This window comes from Trifolium pratense, linkage group LG1, assembly GCF_020283565.1.
Source record: "Trifolium pratense cultivar HEN17-A07 linkage group LG1, ARS_RC_1.1, whole genome shotgun sequence".
Classification (NCBI taxonomy): Eukaryota; Viridiplantae; Streptophyta; class Magnoliopsida; order Fabales; family Fabaceae; genus Trifolium; species Trifolium pratense.
Window position 1 is genome coordinate 41,494,533 of NC_060059.1, and position 16,725 is coordinate 41,511,257.

Genomic DNA, 16,725 nt, shown 5'->3' on the forward strand with positions numbered 1-16,725 from the left:
CCCCTACAATCATTAGTCTTTACTTTCCTTTCACCATCAATTATTATTAATTAATGCCCATCACATGGTATTGTTTATCAAAGAAAAGTTTAATCAGCTGGCACAATACCTTTCCAACCTTACCCTATATCTTATGAAGACAAACACTCAAGAGAGAATACAATTGAAAAGATAACAAAACAAAGATAAAAGTTGGTATATCCAACATTAATTTGTGTATCTTAATTCTTCAACCTATATATGTGAGATAGCCTTAGAACATTATAAGGGCCTTTTCAATAGTCATAAATCAAACAAATTTTTTTTACATAAAAATAGTACTTTATGAAGAAGTTGTTGTAACCTGAAAGCTGATGCATCCAAATTAACAATCATATAATACACATTAAATCCTACTTTTTAAAAATAGGCAAATCACTTTAAAGTTTAAAATAATCAATACTAACTAATGAGGTATATGGAAATTGACAAATACACTTTGATATTTAACATATATGCATATTTTCTATAGATGTCTCCAACAATTTTTTTTACTTTATTTTCTACTCATTTTACACAAGTAAATTTCAATTTACTAAGAATTTATATACTATGATAGTTGTTTTAAAAAAGTACAAAATCAATGTACCAAAAAAAAGTACAAAATCAATTATCAATCAATTAAACCATAAAGCCTCAAAATCCTTAGAACATGCTTAAAGGAACAAAATCATCAAAACTCAAGCAATGTTGCTAAACTACAAAAACAAAAACAGAGAAAAAAAAAAGGAATGGAATGCCGGGTAAATATAACTCAAATGGTAACAAGTTATTTGATATGTCGAAACATAAATTTGAATCTGTAATACTATTCTTCTCCGCGCACGTTATCGGTGTAAATCTGCCGCGCGCGCCCCACTATTTAAAACCCAAACATAAATTTGAATCCGTAATACTATTCTTCTTCGCACACGTTATCGGTGTAAATCTGCCGCGCGCGCCCGACTATTTAAAACCCAAAATAAAAAATCTGAACAAATCAAAACAAAATTTCTATACATAAACTTGAATTTGATGATGTTCTTATACAGAACAAAATTTACTCATTGAATTTAATCATTCAAAATATGCAGCTCTCTTCAGCTATATACAGAGCCATGTATTATTTTTTCCCCTCAACAACATTATATATATATTTTTTATTAATTACATTTAAACTTTGTTTATTTTCCCTTAATCAAGATTAATCAAGATTCAAGAGAAAATGGTGTCTTCAAAAGATCATAAGGTTCCCAAAGAGTATCCAAAGGACAAGGTCTATTAGCATCCAATCTCACCCATGGTTTACCTTTTCCACTCCAATGCAATAAACTCACTGGACCAGGATGAAGTTCTCTACATAGACCTCGAAAATTATCGCCACCAAGACCATGTTGATTCCATCTATGATCCACAGGAACAATTTCACCTGCAAAAACAAGTAAAAAAGGTGGCAATGAACCAAGTTCATAGATTCTAATCCTCTTTTGTAATTCCATCCATTCTTCAATCTTTGTTGTGTAATCGCCTTCGCGCCATTTTTCTAGATCGATTACCATAACTCCGGTATTAAAGTAACAAGCTTTTCGATTCGCGAATGTTAAAGACAAAGATGGGTTGGACCAAAATGTTGGTGTGAAGTAATATGTGAAATTTGCATTGCAATATTCTGGTGCTGCTAAAACTGCATTTTTTTCGGTTAATGGTGTTGATGCAAGTTTTATGATATCATCAACTAAGATAAGGTCTGAATCTAAGTAAACAATTTTTCTAACACATAATGGAAGTAGATTTGCCAAGTAGCTTCTTGCATAGTTTAAAGGACAATCAAGTGCTGATCGAATCGAGGATGAGATTAGTCCTGAAACGATCGATTCATCGAAATTGTAGACTTGGAATTTAAGGTAAGGGAAAGATTTTGAGATTGTGGAGCTGAGAAGTGAAATGTTTGAAGAACAAACAAAGTGAAAGATGATGTTTTCTGGGCATGATGTGTGTTGGAGGACAGAGAGGATTGCAGCCATGGATCCTCTGATGTATGTTGTGTCTAATGTCATTGCCACATGTACTGCTTCCTCAGAGCAGATGTAGTATGTATCAGTGTCTGTGTCTTGTTCGGTGTCTGATTCTGCTTCAGTGATGGAGGCACAATATGGTGAATTGTAGAATTGAGGAGCTTCTTTGAATTGATCTTTCATGATTGTTTTTCTAGTTTTTGAGGCATTGAGAAATGGAAGACACAATAGGGTGAGAAAAATGAAAAATAAAAGTTTTGATTTTGGTATTTTGAACTTCATTGTGTTTTTTGATTTAGAAGGTTTTTTTTTTCTGGTTGAGAAGAGTGAGATCTATGAGGTGCTTATAATTAGAATTTGAAGGGGTTCAAACAAGCTTTTGAGTTAGAAAAAAGTTTTAAATTTTTAGGAAAAAAAAAAAGATGAAGAAAAGAGGGAGGGTGAGAGAGAAAGAGAGAGAGGTGGCTTGCTAGCTGGATGGGCTAGTAGCATTATGAGAGAGGGCAAAATGAAGAATATATATGAAAATGTAAGAAGGGGTGAAGTTGGTGGAGTTCACATATGTAGATTTTGGATTTTTCATTGATGGTTTAGTTTTTTTGTACCATTTTTCAGGTATGGGATAGGGACCCTTACCATACTCTTATTAAGGTTACATGAAGTTCCTACATGTCTTATTAATATTAACTTGTAATTTTTATTTTTTATAGTATGTTACAGTGTATATGTTTCCAGGGTATGGTTTTATGCACTCAATTAATTATGGATTAAACCATGGGATGGTGATATTAAAGAGGTTTTATCCACTTACAAATACACAAGGTAGACATGGTTTTGTGCATTATGTATCATAAAAGAGGATATGTATGTGATGTGTCAGAATGAGATTGCTCCCACATGTTAGCCTTCATTTATATTTTTATTTACTATTTCACAACAATGGAAATAGTGTGTGTAATTTTTTTTTCCCCTTCATTTATTTTTTATTTTTTTAATAAAAGCAATGAACATTACTCCACTATAAATAACTACTAGAACTAACTCCAAATAAAGAAATCAACTTATCATCACAAAATTTGTCTTTTCTAAATTTTACTTCTAGTTATAATAAATTTAAAAAGAGATAATAACTAAAAAGAAGAAAAAAAAGTCATAATAACTAATATAACTAATAAGAAAACAAAAAACAAGTCTATGTGAACTTAGCTCAGCTGTTAAAGAAATTGCATTATAACGAGACTCTTGACAAATATAATAAGGAGAATGTTAACTTGTGTCCTTAAGGCACATGTTAAGAAGATAAATGTGGAAAATATTTATTGAATTTGTGTTGTATTCAATTATCTAAACATTAAATTCTTTGTATCATTAAATGCTATATATTTCTATTTTTAGGTAGCTTAACATGTGCCCTTGGCACAAGTTAACACGACCCATAAAATAATAAGAAAAAATATAAGTAATAAATGTTCTTTATTTTTTCTGTGGAGGTATTTTTATCATGTGGAAGGTTGCCACGTTAAGAAAATGCTCTTACAACTGTCATAAATTAAGAAAAATTACTCTTATAAGATCAGATTTCTTTTATTCTAACAATGTTAGTAATTTAAAATGGATCTCCTTAATTAGTTTTTTATTTTTAAATTTTGGTAAAAGTTTTTTAGTCTTCAATTGTTGTGCGCAAATGATACTTTAATTTTAAAAAAAAGTTAATTTTTCATCAGTAGAAAAAATAATAGTAACATATATGTAGTCCTCAAATTGATTATGAATATGAGTGTCCTTACATAAGAAGCACTATAAAGAGAAATTTCCATGAAGATGTCATGTGTCACCTTGGATTATAAATTTAGAAATAGTGAAGATGAGATGAGAGAGTACTTTATGGTAAAGTAACAGTGACACGAGACTGGTAAAGAGCATCCATGAAGATAAATTAAACTAGCTAGGAAGTCGTCACATATTAATTTGGCTTTGTAACTATCTAACGTTGTTCTTACGGCTAGCTTCTTATTCATTCAAGGCACATTCAATGTTGTTCATGCTTCATAGTCATGCATTTAATTTTATTTTTCGTTCTTGTAAATGGTGGAATCATCACGCATTCATACATCTGAAAACTACCCATCAACTGAATATTTCTTTTTATAATAAAATGGGAAATGTGAGAAGATTGTAATTGTAAATAATAAACTAATAAAACTTAATTAATGTCATTCCATGTGTCTCAAAAAATTATTCATATTTACAATGTTAGCTAGGTTTAATGCGTTTATCCGGATTCAAAGTCGGGATCTCGCAGCATGTATGAATTTCAGTAGTATTTGTTATTTTGTTTATAGACAAAAAAAAGTTATAAGTGAAGGAAAAAAGAAAATCAATTTTGATTTTTAGCAACTTATTTTTGTTTTTATTTTGATAAAAAAAATAATATATTAGACTCAAGTGGTTAATGAGCTCCTCCAAGAACGAATTGTCCGGTAGAACTCGGATTCGATTCTTGGTGGGAATAATTCTTACCAAGTTTTACTTACATTACGGCAGAACTCAATTAACAAAATCTCATTTCCCAAAAAAGAAGCATAGACAACACTATTGAATCTTACTCAACATGAAGTCATGAACAAAATTGAAACCTCGCTCTAACAATAGAAATCTTCAACCCTTTCATAGAAATTCATGTCTCAACAAAGTCTATCAAACATGCACTAATTAGATTAACATAGCCAAATATAAACCTCCCACAATTGTCACAAACCACACAACCACACGCAATCATGTCTCAACCTGGTCAAACCTCGTTGTGAAGAAGGTGGTTGTACATGCACACACTTCAACGATCAGGTCAATATGTGTCGAAGGTGAGAGGCATATATTAAGGGTTAGATATTGCATATCAGACCTAATCTTTTTGACAGGTTTATATAGGGCAATAATTATTGTTGTAAGAACCTAGAATATTCTTGTGCATATGTGATCGAGACAAGTGTTGTATGATGGAAGTGTGACGGTATCGGGCGGTCCACATGTCCATGTTGAGCGGTAATCGTCTATTTTTAGGGCTTGTCTACTGTATGGTCCGCTTTGTCATATGGATCCGATAAATCGGTCTAGTTTATGGAACCGCCATAATTAATTTTAACCCAATTCTCATCCGGAGGAAACCAACAAAAAGATGAATAATCAACATCTGAAAAATTAGGTATTATAGAGAATTTTTATTTTTAAGGCCAAATACTTCAATCTATCTTCCTTCATGAAACCTTACCAAAAGTTTGTAACACATCTCCATGTCTCTCACAAATGCATATATATCGAATCATCAGACATACCACTATATGATGTCTTTTCAAAGTCGTTAGGAGGGTTTACATGAACAATTTTCCAAAGGTGAGCATGAATTATGGTAGTGAAGATAGGATTCAAATCTTCAACTTCATTGGTCACTGGTCAATTATTCTCAACGGGCCAATTTAAGAAGTCAGAGTAGTCAGGAAAATGAAGTTGAATATCAACAATCTTTTAGGATCAAGGGGTCAATTTAATACGAATTTGTGACCTCAAAAATTTTAGGATTAAAATTTGTCAAATTTTTTATAAAGACTAAAAACAAAATTTAAAAATTTATAAGGATCAAAATATTATATAACCCTAAACAGACAAACTCATATTAACCACAACTATTTTATGATGTCAAATACGTGTGAAATTGTAGAGAAAAATATACTACAAAATCTGACTTGCCATTATATTTGCCAGAAGATAGATTGAAGTATTTCCAATATTCTTGATTTATATTGTTATATTTAAATATATTTTTAGGCTCTTCCTATATACACAAAAGTACATACGAATGGATTAAATTATTTATCTATTACTAGCTAATGTATCAAAAGAAAAATTTATTTTGTCGACATAAAAAATATCATTTTCTATCTATTCTTGCCAAATGTAAATGTCAATGATTTTTCATGCTAATCTGTATAAGTCAGAGGAATTAAAAACAATCTTGATATATTATATTTTAATTGAAGTTACTTTACCTCAATCAACATCGTCCTTATTTATGTACCAAAAAAATCAACATCGTCCTTTGCTTGTAGATTCAAACTCCTTCAACTATTCGCAATAGACTAGGCCAATAGAATATATTGTGATAAAAAATTCTCATACACCACGTAGGGTTTGATAGGTTATTGTTATTTTAATTGTTATGGAATATGGGAAACCAATTCTTATATTCCATTCAATTGATGTCTTTTAACCATTAAGTTTTCCTCCACCAAACCATAAAATTTTCCCTAATTTACCAATTTAGAATGTGAGACATGAGATTGAGATCATTAAACTAGTATTATTTCTAGTCCAACATTATTATTACTAATAGCACGTACTATTCTTGTTTAACACACCTTTAAATTAAAATTGTCAAAATAAAATTGATTAAACAAATTAGGCTAAAGTGCATTTTTTGCCTCATAACTTTCACAAACTTGTTATTTTGACCACTTAACTTTCAAAATAGCACTTATGGCCTCTTAATTTTTACAAACTTTTGATTTTGGCCCCTTGATCAAGTCAATGCACATGTGACAAGTAACCCACATGCCACATCAACATGTTTTGCTACATGGACAATGACTCACATGTCACGTCAACATATGTGTCAAGTCATGCTAAAGTGGCATGTGAGTAAATGTCCATGTAGCAAAACATGCTCTTATGAAATATGAGTCACTTGCCACATGTGTGTTGATTTAGTCAAAATCAGCGGGGTCATAATTTTGCAAAATGTACTAAAGTTAAAGGGCTAAAATTGAAAGTTTGTAAAAGTTATGGGGCCAAAAGTGCTATTTTGAAAGTTAAGAGACCTAAATTCTAAGTTGGTAAAAAAAATTTTTGAACAAGAATAAGTTGGTAAAAATTAAGAGGACAAAAGTGTAATTTAGGCTATAAATTAATCGTGAAAGGCAACACGTAGTTTGCAAGTAATTAATCTGACGTTTTAGCTACAAGGGAGAAAAAAATTTGAAACCTTTTGATCACGTTTGACACATTGCAGCTTCTTAATTGGTTACTTGTTTAAGTAGATTTTTTTCTTTTTTTTGACAAGATACTTTTTTAAGTAGATATATACTATATATATGAATTAAATTTTCATGCATGTTGGTATAAAGAGTTTTAAACTGAAAGCGCATTACAATTAATTGTGTGTGATTTTAAAAGTGATTAAGATATAAATTAATATTTTTTAATAATCTAACGGTTATAATTGAGTGACAGTGTAAACACATTTATACATACTATATATATATAAATTAAATTCATATTTATATTATAATTAATCATGTTATTTCTACCTTCATTTCTCTGAGAAGCCAAATTAAATAATACTCAACAGAAAAAGAGAAGCAAAATTAAAATGATAAGAAGCTTCATCATAAAAGAAAAATCAATTAAAATGTCTATAAATAGAAACAAACAGTTGCATAATGAATACTATCAACAAAGTTTTGAATTAAGGTTGGTGATAAAGCTAGCACATGCTTTTTCAAAAGGATCACATTCACATACAAGTTTTTCTGTTTTGGACCCAGCAATTAATATTTTTTATCCATAAGTACATTTTGTTTGTTTCTCAAAAGAAAAATGTTATAATCACTCACACTTCAAAGTTTAAATTTAAATATATATATGATATCACACGCTATATAAATGAATTTAATTACATTCCAAAAATAATAAACGCGTTTGAGTGATGACTTCACATGAATCTTAAAAGCCAGTTTGCATGTTCATATGAAGTGACTCATGTTTGTAGCTTCCAATAGTTTGGCTAAATACATATTCAAAAGTCAAAACAAAGTATACAGTCTGTCATAGCTCAGCTACATTTTATGTGTCACATTATCAATCCCATTCTTTATAATTTTTCATTCAATATTATTAATGCTGCCTTAGTTTATAGTACGTAATTGAAGTCGGTGATATTTTATGTACAATCCAATTAATAGTTATGGGCATGCTTTACTTTCAGGGTTCGTGTAGCACCCTGTTCACATTTCCTTATCAAACTGCCTTAGTGGTACAAATTTAACTTCTTTATGCCACAGGTTAAGCTTAAGCAAACAAGGAATTAAAGTTTGGTATTCTAATTTATGACATTGTTTGAATAAATTAGGATGTAAGATATATAATCGCCTTAAATGATTAATGAATTTTACTTATATATAAATTGTTTAAGAGGATCTAAGTTCGAGTATTAGTTAGAACTTTTTTATTTAAACTTTACATATCCTTTGGTAAAACTCCAAATTATTGTCATTTCGTCTATATACAACCAAAAAAAAATATCCAAATTACTATGACATTTTTGTATGAATTTGAGGCAGCACGCCAACACCATTTCTAATATATTATGAGCCCTAGACAAAACGTGAGAAAATAACTTATTTTATTTAACATAATACTCTTTAATAATACAAAAATATAAATTTATCGCTAGTATAGTATCATATAACTCAAAAAAGTTAATCCAGCAAAAATAATAATATTAAACCTTGCATAATAGAAGAAAAATAATAATAAACAATAAATGTACAGAACAATAGCATCTGAAAATTGATAATTTTACCGAATAAAAATGGATCGTTTTGCAAAACAGAAATGGAAGAAAGTGAATGTTCTACAATAGAGGAATACAATTTATTGTTCGCAGGTCAATCAAACTAACTGAAGTTATGTACCAAAAAAAAAACTAACTGAAGTTAGTATACTTTTTTTATAATATAATAATAGGTATATAAAAAAGTTTGGCCTCTACATATATATGAGCCCTAGGCCGTTGGGCCCAATGTCTATGCTTAAAACAGGCCCTAAACCGGCCTTGATCGGAGGGTTATGACATTGAGGATTCTTGTTGAAGACCTCGGAATTGCCTATGTGAAACGAGAGGCATACCTAGAGCGAGAGGTTTAGGAAACAAACCAACCATTTAGGTGCGTCCAAAAATCCACTATAAAATAAACCGATTAAATTGGTTTGATTTTTTCCGTGTTCGAAACCAAAACAAACAAACTCGACATCTATTTATTCATGTATCAATTTCACTTCATCAGTCATTAGTTTATTTAGCTTGTTTCAAACCGTGGTGGAACAAGGCATGAACATGCGTCTCCCAAACTCCAAAAAATGTAGCTTCTTATTTTCACGTCAAATTACTTCATAAATGCACCATGACAACAAATCGAAGTGTATCCAAACATACGCTTAGACATATTATGTTGCTATAAAGACATGAGTAGGTCTTTTTTGCATACAATTTTTTGTTATTGGTTTGCCCTATTTAGGAGAACTCATCCCATGTCAATAGGATTTAGGAATGAGAATAGACCCCAAACTAGACTTTTCAAGCATGAGTCTAACTTTGTCAATAACTTATTTTTAGACATGTAGTTGACATTAAAAGACCTAAACACCTCTTGTAGACCAAAAGATTATGATTACATTTGACATGGAAAGGATAAAGAAAATATGATTACACTTTATCAACTTGGACCATAATTATATGTCCAAAGTTCATTAAAGATTGATAACAAAAGGTTACCAACAAAATATGGTGCAGTCTTTATCAACACCTATTTTTGCCATACATTCAAGCCATGTGACTGAGAAGAATTTTGAGTATGTTCTTAAGGCCCATATTGGTAGCAACGTAACCCAAAAAGAAAAAAGAAACACGTAACAAATATCTCTGTACAAGTGGATCTCATTATTCTTGGGCCATAGAGTAAAAGAAACATAAAATTTAGGTTTATACTTAATTAATAAAATGGTCCCTTAAAGATATTTTTGGTTTCATATTGGTCCCTTAAAAAAAAGGTCTAAATAGGTCCCTTAAAGAAAAAAAGGTCTGAATAGGTCCCTTAAAGACATATCCGTTAATCAGTTTGGTCCTATTTAGACCTCTTTTTAGGGACCAAACTGATTAACGGAGATGTCTTTAAGGGACCTATTCAGACTTTTTTTTCTTTAAGGGACCTATTTGGACCTTTTTTTCTTTAAGGGACCAATCTGAAACCAAAAATGTCTTTAAGAGACCATTTTATTAATTAAGCCTAAAATTTAATTCAAAGTTGTACTCTGAAAAATACAAAATGCAAGGTCGTGCAAATGCTGTCCTTGAAAGAACCTTGAACTTTAATTCTGAAAAGTGGTGAATGCTTTTTCATTTTACAATGTGCAATAATTTGAGGTTTAAGATAATCTGCTGCAGGATGTAAATGAATGTGTGGCTGAAAATATTAATATACTAATAACATAAACAAGGATTGTCATACCAAAAAAATAAAATTTAAAATTGGACTTACATGGTTATCAAACTTTTGGTTAAACTTTACTTACCTATCGCCGTAACAGATTGGATTCAATTTTATCGGATGCCCACGACCACGAAGGAACTGGCTTCCGTCCAATTAATTGCTTATTGTGTTTTTTTGTAATTGCAAGCAGTTTTATAAAAAAAAAAGACGCAAAACAAAAATTGAAACGAAATAAATAATACAGTAACTCCTGTGCTTTAGCTAGCAAGCATAATAACATCGAGAGCTACTTTTGTCATCCTACTGGTTACTCGCGCGCCCTATTTTTACACATCCGCTACTTAAGTAGCGAATGTTATAAAATCAGAAATTTTGACAAAAAACACTGTCCGCTACTTAAGTAGCGGACAATGTTTGAGTAACCCGTAGGGCTGCAAAAGCAACTCCCAATAACATCACTTCCAAACTGTAAAGGCTAATTTAAGACAACTGATAAAAGTTAAAAACATAAACAAACCAAATTGTTTGCAATAACAAGGTTTGAAATCCAAGGGACAGAGCTAGGAGCTTTGATCTATATAGGATGCACACTATAGGATGCACAATACTGTGACTCTTTCAGAATGCAATTCATAATTGAACTCAAGGTAGCATAATGTGCAAAATGGCCTTACAAATTTTTACTAGAGCTCAAGGTAGCACACTGCTGTACTCAACAAACTTGTAACGAAAAAAAAAAAAAAAAAAACTTGTAACGAAATTAACAGATTTTATAATACATCAGTCAACAGAGCACAGGAACCAAATTTTAAATAAATAGGATTAGAAGTGATTCTTTGCTTATAAATTTTGCACACAGAAACTTCTCACAGGATATAATGACAATTGTATACGAGTAAAATGTGAATGGTTGTGATTAAATTTGTGAAGAATTTGAGTGCCTCTATTAATGTAAAACTGTTAAAAAGTAATAACTCAATAAGCAATTTGTCTTATCAATGAAAGGTGTAAAATTCTTGAAAAATAATATTTTGCCAGAGTGGAGAAAAACTAAACTGATACCAATACAAATGGTGAACCTAATGTAATATGAACTACACTAGAATCTTTGCACTTAAATGTCATGTACTACCTACAAACAGGAAAGAAAGTGCAAAAGTCCTTAAATTTCTACATATATAATTAATATTCTAATGTGTTTTTTATAATAAAATAGAAAAATGCATCATAAAAACGATCCAAGTGAAAAACCATCAACAATGCATAGTTTGACTAAAAAAACAAAATCATAATGCATATGTCTACCCTCATCTAGAGGCAACCTAGTAGTGCTATAAAACTTCTGCCATTATGATTTCTAAGGAAGAGTCAGACCCAACACATTGTAGATCTATTATCAGCAGCCGTACCTTACATTTGCAATAGACTGATTTGGACATGTGACCTCCCTCCGAGTCATACAGAAGTAACTCAAACCATTCCTTCAAGGCTCCCCTTCTTAAATCAATCTTTAAGAACAAATGAACTAACAAGCATAACCACACAACATGTATTTAACATAGAGAATAACAAACACCGAGAGAAAAAACTATAATTTCCATAATCATGCCATAGCTATATATTATCAGCATATAAACATCAAACTAACATCTATATCTGCATTTGATTTCATTATCTTGAAATGAAATTTTGCTTAAGGATGCATATCAAGATCGATAAACTAATTAGAGACGAACTACAACAGTAACAAGAGAGTATGATATGAACAACCTCCACAGTTACAAAATAATAATAGGAAAAAAAGGCACACAGGAAGATTGATAAGAGCTTCAGTCCGGCTCTATCAGCAGTCTGAATCCTATCCAATCTATTGCCAAAGCAGAGCAAGTACCACGCAGAAAATAACAAACATCAGCAGCCTCTTCAGATAATAATCTTGTTGGCCTTGACCTATGTGCGGAGGATATCTATGAACATGGCCACCATGAAATGAATTAGAAAATCCATAAGGGAAACCAGCTGCTCCGCCATACATGGCTCCACCGTGAAATCCATGCATCTGAAAGTTGAATAAAGATGGTATAAAACTGCCAAATCCTGCAGAAAATGTGAAATTCCCAAATCTTGCCGTTGTTGCTGGTGCAAATCCTCCCAGTCCACCCAATCCACCTGTGAATCCAAATCCATGTTGAGAAAAAGGATTTGATTCAGGTGGAGGAGCAGTTTCAGGTCTCTGACCAGCAGGGCGATGAGGGATATTAACACCGGGAATAGATTTCGATCTTGGATCAGTTGACGTCTTTCCTCTCCCATATAAAGGAACCAACTTCTCCTCCTCAATCATTGCCTTACAAACTGGGCATTCTCGTGACTGTGAGTGAAAATGAAGCCATTTGTAAAGACAAGGCCAGCAGAAAAGATGACCACACAAAGTAATAATAGGATCTTGTGCTAAGTCAAAGCAAATGTTGCATTCAAAATTGCCAGCATCATTGTTATTATTATTGCTCGAGTAGGGAGGGCTTGGGGGTGACCTGCTTGTTGATTCCCCAAACCCACTTGCCATCTGTCAAATAAAATCCCAACATCAGATTACGGACTTGTTAGAATAAACAGTTTAATTAAGCACTTATAGCATGAAGCACTTGTCATATAAGTACTTATGTATAAACTATTTCTATAACAAAAGATAAAATAAATTCAAATGGTTTTCATATAAGCTGAAAACAACTTATGAACATTTTTCACATTGTTTTCATAAACTCTCCCAAATAGTCTCACAAGCTATGAAGCACATACACTCCTCAGATTAGGTGTGTCCCGACACATGATTATATTGAATTATGTCATTTTTCTCAAATTATTATCGGTGTTGACGTGTCAGTGTCTGTGTTGTATCTGTGCGTCATTGCTCACAACTCACAAGTGCTTGTCAGTAAATAAGCTCAAATAAGTCAATCAATAATGTCATGCATGACGGTTCTTGCACATAAAAACTCAATTCTGTCTAAAAACATTAGATCTACCATCTACACATATTGCTAAGTCAAATTATTCAATCATTTAAACTTTAAAAGCATCAACAGTAGGTTAAGTAATCCATAGTTTCATTTTCATACATGATGAAATCATGAAGCTATGAATGTTATAGAGAATAAGAAAAATTTAGGGACAACCTCAATTTGATGAGAATTTAGCAAAATCAACACGAAACGAAGGTCCAATTCAAATTGAAAAACTCAAAATCATAACCCTAACTCAAATTTCAATTTAAACATTTAGACAACGATTTTCAAACAAAAATTGGAATTATCTGCATGAATGAAATCAAAGGTTTATAAGTTAAGAAAATTAAAAAATCAAATTGCATAAAAATAATAATAATAAATAAATGTAATGATCGCAGATTGAGAAGAAGTTACGAACCTGAAGAAACGATAGATCTTTTGTTGAAGTCAAAACCTCGAAAGAGAAAATAATGAGTTATTATTATTTGGATGGATTTTTATTATTTTTTCACGTGATGCGAAGGGTAAAAGAACAGAGCGTAAATGGAAATAAATGATGATTTTATATTTTACTATGGTACCGTTTGTGCGGTTTTTTTAGGTGTAAAGGTTTTTTTAATCATAAAGTTTGAAATAATAAATTTTTAACTAAAATTAAAATTATTTGATAAATTTTACTTTTTTTTTAATAAAAAAATAATTAAAATTTGTTGTTTTATTATAATATGGTTAAAAGATATGTTTAATAATATATTATAATTTTTCCTAAAATATAAAAGTTGTTTTTGTTTTTTACTATAATTTTTAAAAATTATTGTTTGCCTTACTTTTAAGTAAAAAGAAGAGAAAAAAAAATTAGCTCAAACGGTACCTATGTTTAAGATTGTTTCTTCTTTCATTGTAAAAAAAAAAAATAAAATCATTCAATTTAGTTCTGATACCAAGTGATTCCAGTTCATCATGATGACAGTTGTGGGATTGACTCATAGTCCTCCTTACCGAATTCAGTTTCAATTACTACTTAACCGGCCAACTAACTTGATTCTTTCTATATTTTTAAATTAACAACGGTGTTATTTTTTAGGCTTAATTAGTAAAATAATATTTTTTTGGTTTCACATTGGTCCCTTAAAGAAAAAAGGATAGAATAGGTTCCTTAAAGAAAAAATGTCTGAATAGAGTTCCCTTAAAGACATATCCGTGAATCAGATTGGTCCCTTAAAGACATCTCCGTTAATCAGTTTGGTCCTCGAAAAAATGGACGGAAAAAAGACCAAACCGATTAACGGATATGTCTTTAAAGGACCTATTCGGATATTTTTTTTCTTTAAGAACTTATTCGGACATTTTTTTTCTTTAAGGGACCAATGTGAAACTAAAAATATCTTTAAGGGACTATTTTACTAATTAAACCTATTTTTTATATAGAAATGATGACTTTCCACGTGGTGGTTAGCTATTGGTTACTTGTGGTAGTTTTAGTATTGCCAACGCAAAGCATTAAACCATTTTGATTGTAAATTCCAACCAACTACCAAGTATAGTAAGTACTATCTACACATACATTATTTTAGTTTTTAGTTTTTTTTTTACTTCAAAGTAGCTCAGTGGATTCTCATACATTTAAATATAGAGAAATGTATAATCTGAGGTTCGAATTTCAGCTATGTCCCTGGAAGCTACCATTTGAGCTATCACATTATTTTAGTTTCTAACTGTTGCCATGGAAAAATGTTAAGTAAATACCGGAACCTCTCCATTTATTTCCCTTTGATTGTTTAACAAGTAACTATAAGTACTAGTTAGCAAAATCTTTTTTAAAACATGTGACTGTGTGACTAAAAATGTTCAACCACTATCTTGACAAAATATGCCGGTGAAATTGTTAAGTGGAACTCTCTCTTACACACTTGTGTGAGTTTTGAATTTAAATTTGAATGAAAGTATTTAATATAGTAATATTATGGTCCGTTTGGTGCGCAGGATAGAATAGTGACAGGATAGGATATACAACAGGATGGTGATAGGATAGAATATCAGCAGGATAACAGTTATCATCAGTTATCCTATCATGTGTTTGGTGCACACAGGATAACAAACATGATAACTATTATATCATATTTTTAATACATATTTGTTCATACCAATATGATAAGATACATAACATATTTAAATGACAAAATTACCCTCGTAAAACAATTGTTATTTGTTAAAAATTATATTGTAATACTTTGAATTTTATAAATAAAAATATAAATAAGTAATTGTACAAAAAGAAAAAGTAATCAAATAACTTTAAATTTTAAATACAAATCATGAGAAAATAAACAAATTAAGTTTTTTATATGAATCATGATCAAATAAATAACTCAATTATACATGTTAGATAAGCTAAATAAATATATGATATATGTAAATAATAAAACTACCATTGCAAAAGAATTATATTTAAGTTGTTATTAAATTTAAATTAATATTCTTATTTTGCAATTTTTTAATAATTATTTTAATTTAAAATATTGTAATTTTAGGAGAATTTTGATTTTTTAGATTATATAAATTACAAAATTACCCTTGTGAGAAAATCACATATATATTTAAAAATTAATTATTTTATTATTAATTTACTATCAAATTATTTTATTAATTTTCAATTTTTTATTTTAAAATATATTTTATAGAATAAATCAACGATTTTTTTTCTTATCCTATCCTGCTGGTAACCCAGCTCAAATTCAGGATAAGGATTTTAACTAGAGAAACATGATAGGATAAGCTCCAGGATTAACTTATCATATCCTGTTGTGTCACCAAACACTGGATTGAGACAGGATATGATATAGTTATCCTATCATGTCTCTTATCCTGTGCACCAAACGGACCCTTAGTATTTGTTAGTTGAATTATATCTTGCGGATATTAAATGGATAATATTATTTAGATAAAATATTTTTAAAAAAAAACTTACAAAGCATCGCATTGTACCAATTTACTTAATTAAAATTCATTAAATTTAAGTTATTAGATTTAGTCTAGCAATAAGGAATTTACAGTAGTATGTTATGGATTCTGAGTTCGATCCTAAAGACTTTAACTCTATTGTAAACAAATAAAATTATCAAATTTATCTTAACTCTATTATAATTATAATTTAAGGTATCGCTCTCACATTCACAATGATGAAATGCTCTCCACTCCAACCTAGTAATATCCATAAATCAAATATATCTTATAAGCACCCGAATTTGCTACAGCTTGATTTTCACGCAGTTCAACATAATAACAAATCTAAACCATTGATGTGAGATTGGACGGTCTAGATCATATAATCAAATCACACATTAAAACAATCTCAACCCTCGA

At 30.4% G+C, this 16,725-nt stretch overlaps 2 protein-coding genes across 2 annotated transcripts; both read right to left on the reverse strand.

Moving 5' to 3' along the window:
- Positions 1-1,010: 1,010 nt before the first annotated feature.
- LOC123886123 (probable galacturonosyltransferase-like 1) lies at positions 1,011-2,645 on the reverse strand. The gene has a single exon (XM_045935463.1). The coding sequence runs from the start codon at positions 2,313-2,315 to the stop codon at positions 1,227-1,229; it is 1,089 nt and encodes a 362-aa protein (XP_045791419.1). The 5' UTR covers positions 2,316-2,645; the 3' UTR covers positions 1,011-1,226.
- Positions 2,646-11,920: 9,275 nt separating this feature from the next.
- LOC123886129 (E3 ubiquitin-protein ligase RNF5) lies at positions 11,921-13,950 on the reverse strand. The gene is made up of 2 exons (XM_045935471.1): positions 13,781-13,950; positions 11,921-12,920 (listed from the first exon to the last, which is right to left on the reverse strand). The coding sequence occupies exon 2, from the start codon at positions 12,918-12,920 to the stop codon at positions 12,222-12,224; it is 699 nt and encodes a 232-aa protein (XP_045791427.1). The 5' UTR covers positions 13,781-13,950; the 3' UTR covers positions 11,921-12,221.
- Between the last annotated feature and the right edge of the window lie 2,775 nt (positions 13,951-16,725).

What these genes read in the sequence shown, in the direction of transcription:
- LOC123886123 (XM_045935463.1), bottom strand. Translation starts at nt 2,315, where the DNA reads ATGAAGTTCAAAATACCAAAATCAAAACTTTTATTTTTCATTTTTCTC.
- LOC123886129 (XM_045935471.1), bottom strand. Translation starts at nt 12,920, where the DNA reads ATGGCAAGTGGGTTTGGGGAATCAACAAGCAGGTCACCCCCAAGCCCT.